The 11989-nt window shown below is 30.2% G+C and overlaps 1 protein-coding gene and 1 pseudogene across 1 annotated transcript; both read left to right on the top strand.

Annotated features, from left to right (window-relative positions):
- Positions 1-4824: 4824 nt before the first annotated feature.
- Positions 4825-6197, top strand: LOC108460680 (60S ribosomal protein L9-like). The gene is made up of 3 exons (XM_017760268.2): positions 4825-5316; positions 5675-5797; positions 5902-6197. The coding sequence occupies exons 1-3, from the start codon at positions 4942-4944 to the stop codon at positions 5986-5988; spliced, it is 585 nt and encodes a 194-aa protein (XP_017615757.1). The 5' UTR covers positions 4825-4941; the 3' UTR covers positions 5989-6197.
- A 1730-nt stretch (positions 6198-7927) lies between these two features.
- LOC108459185 (WAT1-related protein At1g43650-like) lies at positions 7928-9869 on the top strand (annotated as a pseudogene).
- The last annotated feature ends 2120 nt before the right edge of the window (positions 9870-11989 follow it).

Consider the following 11989-nt stretch of genomic DNA (forward strand, 5'->3'; position numbering starts at 1 on the left):
ACATTAAAATCATAAAAACTGCTTAACAAAATAGCCCTAACTAACAACAAAGTTGAATAATCTTTCATAAATCTTCAAAAATAACCCAAACTCATCAATGGTAAAATTCATAATGAATTAGTCCTCAGGTTAGCTAGATCAAGCTAAACCAAGTTCAAAAACATAAAAATTACTAAAAGCGAACGAGGTTTACTCACCCAATCGAAGAATTCAAGCTTGGCTAAAGCTTTCTTCTCCCAAAAATGGCCATTCGGTTTGTGAAAGAAATTTAGAAGAAAATGGACTAGAAATTTCCATCATACTTTACTTTAAAATCATTTATTTACCTAATTACTATTATGCCCTTTATTATTTCATTCAAATTTCAACAATCATGAACCTATTACCATCCATTATGAATATTAAGGGTCTAATTGCCCTTTAGATCCCCTCAATTAACCCTTTTAAACACATAGTAAATGGTTTTTGTAGTTTTTACAATTTAGTCTTTTTCTTCAATTAATCATCCAAATGTTCAAATTTCCTAACCAAATTTTAATACGACACTAATAACCTCGTGAATATTAAATAATTAATATTTACAGCCTAACACATCGAAGTTGTAGCCCCGAACCCACCATTTCTGATTATAGTGAAAATGAATTAATTAGTAAATCCTTATTTAATTAGGATTTAATTTCAATTTACCACAATGTAGAGAATTCCACATCATTTCTATTATTAGGCCATTTAAATAGGGTCCAATTACACAATTGGTCCTTCAATTATATTAAATTCTAACTAAACAAACTTTATTTCAATTTAACCTTAAACTAATTAGGACTTAATGAATAAATAACCCAAAAGTTAGTGGATTTTTTTGAGTCGTGTCACCACTTGGACTTTTTAACCATGGTCTAATTACCATTTTGGTCCCTTTAGTATTTTAACTTTATAGCAATTAACTTTTACCTCAATTAAACAATCAATCATCAAAATTACCGAACCAAACTTCAATTCACCTATAATACAACTCTGTAAATATTTAATAAAAATATTTACAGCCATAAATTATGGAAAAGAGGTCCCGATACCTCATTTTTCAAAACCACTTGACTTTTGAACTGAACCACTTATACTAACTTTTAATTCGATAATTAAAATTCATCAATTCGAAATTTAATATAAAAATTATTATTGACTCATATAATTTAAATACTAATTATACGAACTTACTCGTCGTTTTTTGTGCTCCCAAAATCACTATTTCCGACACCACTAAAAAACGGGTTGTTACAAAGGTTAAGAAGGATTAGTTGGAAATAGACATGTTTGGATTATATTGCATGTAATTTCCATGCTACACATCCATACTTAATTTAAGTCATTTGGTTGTGTTAATATACGTGATCAGGGATAGATTTGGTTACGATATATGTAACGAAAGTTGTCTTGGTTCTATGTTAACATAATTAATAGACGAGATTGTTCAGAATAACTTTTGGATATGATAGTAAAGTTTTGAGCTCATAAGATTATATAATGACATGTAATAATAGAGTAATTAGTATATATATGTGGTCCAAGTGGGAGACTGTTGGAAAATATGGACATTACATAATAAATGTAATTACACATTATTATTTACTATTATAAAGGTTAGCCCAAATTAAAAGCAATCTAATTTGGTTAAGATTTATTGGGTTTTAGTTATTAAATAAAGTATGGGTCAAATATGTGTAAATACTCTAGTAACTAATTTTTAATTGATGATGGGGCTGATTAGAAATTAGGGTTAATGTGCAAAAGTTATGATCCCCAAATTACATATACATAACTTTTCTAATATGTCATCTTTAGAAAAGAGAGAGCCACATTCTCTAAATTATTTGTGTGCTAATTTGAAATATCAAAACCATAAAATTTGAAATTTTCACTACTTTCTTAATTATATTCTTAATTTATTCTTGATAACGTATACTGATAAATAAATAAATAAAGTTTAATATTTTATTCTATTTTTATGGTTCTAACGCACAAGGCTATGCAACCAGGTATTACTAAAATTTATAAGGGGGCTACGATGGGTGGAATGGAATAAACCACTTGCAAGGGTTTGCGTTTTGATTACCAACTAGGTAATAAAAGCTCAATCAAGATTGGCTTTTGTTGGAGGTGTAGTGCGAGATGAAAGGGGCAATTGTATTCAATGATTTATTTTAAAAATAGGTAGTCAGACAACGTATAAACAGAGCTCGAGGGTGTCTGTGAGGGGTCACGTCTAGCAAAAACAAATTAGGTATCTCAAAATTGATAGTTGAAATGGATGCACTGCTTGTGGTACATTTCTTGACTAGACCATTTGATGACTATCACTCATTTGGCACTTCAATTTCAGATTGTTTAGAATTGATTAATGAAAGGTGGGTTCTTGAAATGAGACACGAACTAATAGAAGGAAATAAGTGCATGGACCATCTAGCAAATTTGGAACAAGACTTGGCACTTGGAGTTGTCCTTCCCCACACTCCACCGATGAGCATCCTCTCCCTTCTACAGGTCGATGCTTGTGTAAAAGGGTAGTTAGTTTATAATTTTTCCATCTCTCTTTATGCAGCAAAAAGAAAAAAAAAATGATTACTTCTATATACATAATGGAAATTATAAAAGCTTACCAACAAATTAAGTAAACTTTTATTAATTTTCTTTAGGCTTATATAATATTTGGTGTTTGAATTTGATTTTTTTAAATTTGGTATATAAATTTTATTTTATCTAATCTGGTACTTAAATTTGTTGAATATTATATAAATTATCCAAAAACAATAATGATGTTATTTTTTATGAGAGGACATAAACAATTAATGTATAACTAACAAGTGATAGATATAGTGGAATTTAATGACGGTAATGATTACGTTATTTAGAGTTTCTCTATTTCACTAAATAAAATGCTCAAATTTTACTTTTCATTGAGGCTGAATTACTTTAATTATTAACTTCAGGTACGATTCAAGAGAGATTGCATACTTAAAAGCATGGTTTAGTAGTCACAAAACTCCCAATTCCACAAAAAAATATCATTAGTATTAAAAGAAAATTGTGTTCGAAAATTGTGCTTTCAATTATACTTAACAATTTGATATTAAAGAAGAAAACAAGAATTTTGAAAACCTAAAATAAAAGAAATTCATTATGTTAAATTAAAAAATAAAAGTAAAAGTAATTGAAGATTTAAAATCCAAAAAAATAATTTCATGCCATCAGCTACGTGTCAATCATACATTGATTACTTTTATTACTTTGTAAAAAATAACACTATATGTTACGTTTGGCAGAAGTATTATTTTTTACACATGTTTTAGTATAAGTGTTAGCAATAAACTAATTCAATTAGTAATATTTAACCACTTCCATGACTTCTGTTTGTTTATATGTAAAAGGTTTTACAGAAAATATTTTTTATATTTTCCTGTGTTTGTTTCATATAAAACAGTTTAGTCAACGGAAAATGACTTACAGGCCAACGTAAAATAAGTTTTTTTTCCAATAAGATGACTTACCTTTTTGAAAAGCGTAAGTCATTTCCGAAAAAGAACTCCTCTATAGTTAATTTTATTTTTTATATAAAATTACTTAAATCAAGCTTAATATTATTATATTGATAATAAATTTTATTTTATTTTAAAAATATTTAAATATTAATATAAAATATTATATTTTTCAATATTAATTAAACATACATATTTAATTATTTATATTTATTCATATAATAAATTATTATAATTAATTATTTTAATATTTTAATTTTATTTTAATAATAAATTTTAAAAATAAAATTTTAAATAATATTCTTCAAATGTATAATATTAATATTTTAATAATAAATATTTATTACAATTTTAAATAAATTAATAACAAATGCTTTGTAGTATAAAGGTTAAAATATGTCATAAGTCTATGTACTCTTTACAAATTTGCAATTTAGTCTCTGTACTTTTATTTTCAAGAATTTAGTCCCTCTACTTTTTATGTTTGAAAATCAAGTCTAATTGTTGACATTGTTAAATTTTTTGTCAATTTTGTTGATGCATATTTTAAATAAAAATATTCACTTGGTAGTCATGTAGCTAAAAAATGACATTGTAATGAACCTGAATTTAACAAAATATTTTTAATATATGCAAAAACAATGTAAAATATAAATTTATAGATATAAAATAAACGCAATTAAATAATGAAAGATAAAAAATTTCAAATGGACGTTGGTTTCATTGAAAACAACTTCAATGAAATATTTTAAAAATCTATCAAACAATAAAAATATTTTGTACAGATTTATCCAAACACTAGAAAATATTAATGTTTACAGGAAGAAAGTCATTTTCTAACAATTATTTTCCGAAGTCATTTTAGTAAAATAGAGAAACCGTTATTTTTAGCAATGGGAAAGAAAAATTTTCACTTATTTTGAAGAAGTCTTATTTTTTATAAAAGTTATTACTCAACTTTTTAATTTCGAGTTTAAATTTGTATTAACTATTTTTTATTTTATGTCTAATTATTGTAATAAATAAATTTTGCTCTCATCTTATTATACTAATAATTAAAGGAGGCAATATAATATATTAGAGTAATTTGTAAAGTTTAAGTATGATAATGAAAACAAATATTTTAGGTAGCAAATAAGAGAAAATATAATTAATTATAGATGGATTAATTGGTATGGGAAAGAAAAAGAAAAAATAGTAGTGAAGTGGAAAGGTGATATTGGGTTGGATCGGCCATTGTATCTTCATTTATTTCCTCCCCTGTTCTCTTAGCCCATAATTCAAGTCTTAATCAACTTTTGGGTTAGAAGTTGGTACATATATAGTAATACCATTTTAGGTTTAGGGTTTTTGTAAGGTGAGTGAGTGTGATTTTCTTAATTTCTGCCAAGGCTGCCGCTTGGGAGACAGGATGAAGACCATTCTTTCTTCCGAGACGATGGACATCCCCAATGGGGTTAGCATCAAAATAAAAGCCAAGGTTATCGAAGTTGAGGGTCCCAGGGGTAAGCTCATCCGCGACTTCAAGCACCTCAACCTCGACTTCCATCTCATTAAGGACGAGGAGACCGGCAAGCGTAAGCTCAGGCTTGAGGCTTGGTTCGGCTCCAGGAAGACTAGCGCCGCCATCCGCACCGCTCTCAGCCACGTCGAGAACCTCATCACCGGCGTCACCAAGGGATACCGTTACAAAATGAGGTTCGTCTATGCTCACTTTCCCATCAATGCCTCCATCACTAATGCCAACAAGTCCATCGAGATCCGTAATTTCCTTGGCGAGAAGAAGGTCATTTCTCTACCCTTTCTTCTGCTTATATTGGATTGGAATCTGACTGTTACTATTCATTCTTTTATTTTATTTTTTTATTTGAGGAAGGCATTTGGTATGTTTTTATTTCATATGGTTTTCTGTTCCATTGTAGGGAATATAAATTTCTTAGGAAGAACTGTTTTCTGTCAATCCATGTTGTTCTGACTTCATTTGCTTATGCGTAGACATGGGTAGCCATTACTTTTTTCAATCCAATTGTTCACCATGCTCAATTGTCGTCATGTTATTGTTTCTAGAGTTGGAGATATACCTGCTAATAACCTGAAATTATATATAAATATTGGCTGCTCATCTTCTGTGGGTGAACAAACAGGTGCGTAAGGTGGATATGTTGGAAGGGGTTTCCATAGTTCGATCTGAGAAGGTGAAGGATGAGATTGTTTTGGATGGTAATGATATTGAACTTGTGTCACGATCAGCAGCTTTGATAAATCAGGTAACCATTGAACCTGTTACACAATATTTCACATGCGTGCTCTGTACATACAACTTAAATATTTTGTTTTCGTAATCTAAGTGTTTGACCTTGGTATGAAACAGAAATGCCATGTGAAGAACAAGGATATTAGAAAGTTCCTTGATGGTATCTATGTTAGTGAGAAGGGAAGAATCGCTGAAGAGGAATGAATGATGGGATTTTCTCTTGAGACATAGTTGTAGTTCTGCTTTATTGAGAACTTGGTTTTTGTTTTGACTTGAATTCAACTGCAGAGTACAAGGATGTTATCTTTATTTATTCTTGAGAAAATTTTGAATCTTTTGTTTGAATTTTGTACTTCAACTATGTCTTGATGCATTTTTAAGCGTTGTGTTTTCTGTGTGCTGGTTTTGAGAAACTTCCTTATGCCATGTTTATCGGTGTTGGAAATATGTGAACTCATAATAGATGAACTCAGTGGCAGAGCGGAGTATAGAATTAAATTATATATTTTTACGATAGTAAAAATGTAATTTTATCTTTTTAATAGTTTATATATTTATAAATTTAAAAGGTTAAATTAAATTTTTATTATTATGGGATCAAAGTATAATTGTATTATTATTAAATTAAAATTTTATCGATTTGGACCTTGGGTCTGGCGGACACGAAAAGATATAATTTTGGTCATTATGATTGTCACAAAACTTTCACTTCGACTCTTCTTTCCTAATTATATAATCTAAATTGGTTTAAACATTAGGAATGAGTTAGGCTAAGGTTTTTAAAAATGGATGTTTGAACTCATTTAAAGCAAATGTGTGTGTATGGTTTTAAGAGATGGACGGCCTCTTTTTTTGTCCTTTCACTTAGGAGTTGAATATAAAGGTATGCGTGGAATGAAACCGTTATTTATCACCTTCTCTTTCAGAGAAATTTGTTTCTCGTTAGTCAATAAAACACGATGTGGATTCTTAAGAAAAAGAGGTGGTATACATGACACTCAAATACCAAAATTATGATATTTATTTTCAGCAGCCAATTATGTATTTGTTACTCTAAATTATTTTTTTCTTTTATTTTATCGAAGTTAATATCTTTTTATTTTAAGCCTCAAATCATATATTTATCATAAATTATATTTAAAAATAAATGTAATTCTCACGTGTGTATATATATATATATATCATGTAATTCAAAATAGATAAATTAAACTTTCATAATCGAATTATCATAGTTACAATTTAATTATCTCATTATTAAAACTTTGGTTTATTTTAAGCTCCCACATTAATTTAGAGCAACTTCATTTAATTATTATATTAAGAATTTTACTCAATTTAAGGCTCATTAATTTTTCAATCATAATAAATGAATTCATGCAACATAAACTGATATGAATTTATGCTTCATTCAAACAATTAATCATGAAAATAACATACTTTATATATAATCAATTTTTTTTCAATACTATATCAATTCTAGCTTTTTAAAAAATTAAATCTTATCCATTTGCTGTACATATTATTGCTGCATGAGAATTTCGAACAATAGGAATATTGATGTCATTGAAATATGTTCAACAAGACAACAATAAAAGTAGACACAATACTTTTACAGGAACAAATACGTGATACTTTTATAGAAACGTGACACAAGTAGTAACATGACAATAATGACAACAACGAATATGAACATCAGCAATGTGAACAACATTCAATATGAAAATATCCTTAAGATTGTTGGCATATGTTGATCAATTAATTTGATTCATTTTGAAAAATAATGAATTTTTTTAATTTTTATAAATTGAAAACATAATCCAAACGCATATGTTGAAGTCACTGAACTTAATAATAGAAGAAAAATCTAGTTTAAATTTGTTTTTTTTTTTTTTAAAAAATAACTTTTTATTGAATGAACAATTTATAAAATATTAGTAATTTATGAAACACGAAAATGTAGTGACAGTTGGATAAGTATGGATTTTAAAAAGGTAATCCAATACCAAATAAGAAAATTGTTTGAATGAGTAGTTAGGAGTTAGGACAGCATCAGCATCCTGATTTTGATAGCCAACAAAATGGGAAAGACTGGAATGTGGGGGCATAGAATACTGATTATGAATTCCACTGGCTACTCGAGTAAGTTAAGCTTAGTGTTGAAATGCGTCATCCCCTATACCTATAAACCAGTTTCCATTTCTTCTGTAACCATGAAAAACTTCGGTTATTACATGGCAATGGTGGTAGTTCAATTTGCTTATGGTGGATCAAACATTCTCATTAAAATCGCTCTTGCGAGACGCCTCAATCAATTTGTCTTCCTAGTTTACCGCCATATACTTGCCATGCTTTTGTTAGCCCCCCCTCCCCTGCTTGTGTACTTGAAAAGTAAGCTAAACTTACAAGTTTCAGCCTCTTATTATTCCTAGTCAATCCAACACCAAAAATTTCAGGAGAACCTGTTTTGTATTTTGCAAGCAGGAAAGAACGTCCTTCGCTTTCGTTGCCCATGTTTGGCCAAATATTTTTGTTTTCATCTCTAGGGACTACTATTCATCTTAATTTGTACTTTGCTGCTTTAGTTTACACTTCTCCAACTGTAGCCACTGCTTGGAGCATTGTTATCCCTAGTTTGACGTTTCTAATGGCAGTTTTTCTGAGGTATATGTAAAGACTAAATCAATCCTCACCTTTTGGCCTTCCAATCTCAGCTGAATATTGCTTTTCTTTTTTATGTTTCCAATTCAGGATGGAAAAAGTGAAGATTAGAAGTGGCAGCGGTGGAGCAAAGGTATCGGGTACCTTTTGGAGAGTAGGGTTCCAATTGAAAGGCTTTGTAGAGAGGCCATTGATAAACATATATGGCAGAAATGGTTCTGAATCCCAAGAGTGAGTATAGTAGGCATGGAAATGAAAGTTGGATCAAAGGTTCTGCTCTTGTTCTAGTCAGTTACCTTGCTTGGAGTGGATGGCTAATTCTCCAGGTCAATAGATATTTATTACTGTATGTCATTTTCATGTAGATACCGTGGATAATTCTTTCTTCATTTCTTTTTCCTATTTTTGCTAATAATTTCTCCCTCATATCACAGGCTAAAGTATATCCACCTCAATTATCGCTAAATGCTCTAATGTGCTTCATTGCATCGTTGCAATCTTCTGTTCTTGCCCTGGTTTTTTGCAAGAAATCCACTCCTGTGGAGACTGGGGCGGAATGTACAGCTTTTGACCATCATGTAAGTGCTCCATCCAGAATTCAACTAAGGCTATTTTTTTAATTCAAATATTAATTTCAAACTTTAAAAATTTGGTAAAAATACAGCTTTCAATACAAAAATTTGATTTTAAACCAAAATTTTAACTAAAAATAAAAAATTTAGCTTTTGGCTTTTAAATTTTTTTAAATAAACTTATTTTTTGTCCAATTAAATTTCTATATTAGAACAGCAAGTCTAAAATTAACATTTTAATTTCTTAAAGACATTTTTACATAAATGATAAATATTTTTTCATCTTCGTCGCACTTTTTAACCATAATGGTAAATTAATTTTAACTCTAAAGGCTGTTACTTGAGGTAAGTGTCGTACTTTTATAACAATGTCCGGATATATAGAATACTAGTAATTTAGAAAGAAAGAAAAAAAGAGGACATTCTTACGTAAAATGAATAGGAAATTGAAGGCTTCCAGCATTATTTGTTTATATGAGATTGCTAAAAATGAAATTTGTTATAGGGAGTGGTGCTCTCAGAATTCGTCTTCTACTTACAAACATGGTGTATCATTAACAAAGGACCAGTCTTCTCCGCGATGTTTACTCCACTGCTTGTCGTTGTCGCAATATTCTCTGCAATTGTTTTCGCAGAGCGACTTCACTTAGGCAGGTAAAGTGAATAATGCTAAGAAAAATGTTGCTTTTCATAGCCTGTCCGCATGGTTCTCATTTGGTTGGGTTTGGAAAATTTTCAGCATGGTGGGTACATTTCTTATTGTTTTGTACTTTGGGGCAAAAGGAGGGACAGTTTTGTCGCAGGAAATACAAAGAATGGAGATGATAAAAGATTAGTAGTGATTTCCAGCATCAAATGCCCAATAGCCACAAGAGAGGCGATGTGGTTGAGAAAAATGTTAATCACTTGCTTCCACCCAAATATGCTTATTAGTAATTTTGAATCAGGGTAATTTCCATGAAGTGAGCGGTTGGTTGGTTCCATGTGCTCTTTCTTTTAAGTAAAGGAATAAAGAAGACTTTACAAACTGCATAGCCAGTAGTTTTGAACACCTTTGGATATATAATTGTTTCCAGAAAACGTCTGCAGAGGCAAATCTCGGGCCACAAAGGTTGTAAGTGAGATTTGGTCGGATCCAAATGCATTGTAAAAGTATGATGGACTTTTTGTATTAGGAATTAAATTATATTTTGCTTCTATTTAAAAAAATAGATGAATTAGTTATTTTATGTTAGATTAAAGAGCAATGCGTTCTGTTAAAAATTTTATCTATTTCTACTGTTAAAAACTAGTCTTTATACGTCAGGATGAGATAGACGTAGCACACCATGTATAATTCTTTAATTATTCTGTCAATTACACCAAATGTTAACAGCAGAAATAGATGAATTTTTTAATAGAAATGATCATTTGCTCTTTAATCTAATGTGTGGGAACTAATGTACTCAATTTTTGAATAAAAATGGTAAAATGTACTCTGACTTCTTATATAGGGATCTTTATGATACTTTTACCATCTAAAGATTGAAATTAAATCTCAGAAAAGTAACACCATTGAGGCCTTGGTTAGAGGTGCTTATGGGTCAAGCACAACAAACAATTTAGGCAAGTTTGCTAGGCTCGAGCCCAAAAAAGGACCTAAAATTTTGCTCAAGCCCGGTCCAACCATATTATTTTTTGTATAATTTTAAATATATAATACATCAAAAATACTAAAATATTAAATTAAATATTTCTCAATAAATTGAAAATAAACTTTAAAAATATTTATACTTAAATAACACTAAGATAGATGCAACTTAACAAGCAAATGTCTCTAAAATAATAACAAAACTAACAATAAAACGAGTGTTATACAATATCCAAACAATAACAATAAAATAATAGTAACATAATAGTGAAATGGTAGTAAAATAAGAAGAAAATAACAAGAAAATAGCATTAAAACAACAAAAAATAGCATATATTTTTTGTCTTTTTGTGAATTCGGGCTGGGCCCAGGCCAAAAATGCCTTACCCAAGGCTTGTCTCGTTTTTTAAACGAGCCTTTTTTTTTCCAAACCCATTTTTTGAGCCTATATTTTTACTTAAACCCTTCCACTTTTCGGGCGAGTCTTCGAGCTAGGCCAAGTCTAGTCTTGATCATGTCATATTAAAGTTTCAGAAAAAGTGTTATGAAATTTGGAGAAATGTGTCGAAACTTTCAATGTATTCAGCAGATTATCACATGTAAGAGGAGAGAGAAAAAAAGAAGTAAAAGAAAAAAAACTTAGTATTTTATTAAAGGGATAATATAATTTTTTGCCCTTTAACTTGGCAAGTAGGTCCACTTTGGTATTTATATTTCTTTTTGGTCCACTTGGTCCTTGAACTTGTCAACTAGATCTATTTTGGTCCCTGAACTTGAATTATGTCAAGATTTGATTATGTGACTAGTGTTATTAGAACATAATTGGATCAGATGGATCGAGAACAGATCGATATAATATTACAAACAAATGGGTTGAACCAGTTGACTCGAAAACTGTTTCAAATTGGTAAAAGCTGAAAATCGAGAAAATATCAACAGTTGAACCAGTGTTAATTATCCAAGAAGTATTATCAAACACACCATTTAAGGGATTTATTTGAGTTTGAGGATTACCAAACACTATTATCAACGCTTGCCACTGCGCAACATTAAGACCAAGTAACGCCGCAGTCGTCGTTGGGGTAGGAGATGTACCAATTGAATCATCAACCACCGTTGCAACAGTAGCACTCACATGGAACGCCCTTCAACCCCGACAAGCAGCACTTGAAGGGTGAGAGGTAGGCGTCTTTCCACAAGCACTACTTGTGCCCTTAGCTTCTGACTTTGACGATGGTGGTGGTGGTGTGGTCATCTTAATTTGGTTTGTGGAATTTTAGGGTTTGGCTGTGATATCATGACAATAGTAGGGTAAAGTCCCAATTATCATTCATCAACATAGGAG

This window comes from Gossypium arboreum, chromosome 8 (assembly GCF_025698485.1).
Source record: "Gossypium arboreum isolate Shixiya-1 chromosome 8, ASM2569848v2, whole genome shotgun sequence".
Taxonomy (NCBI): Eukaryota; Viridiplantae; Streptophyta; class Magnoliopsida; order Malvales; family Malvaceae; genus Gossypium; species Gossypium arboreum.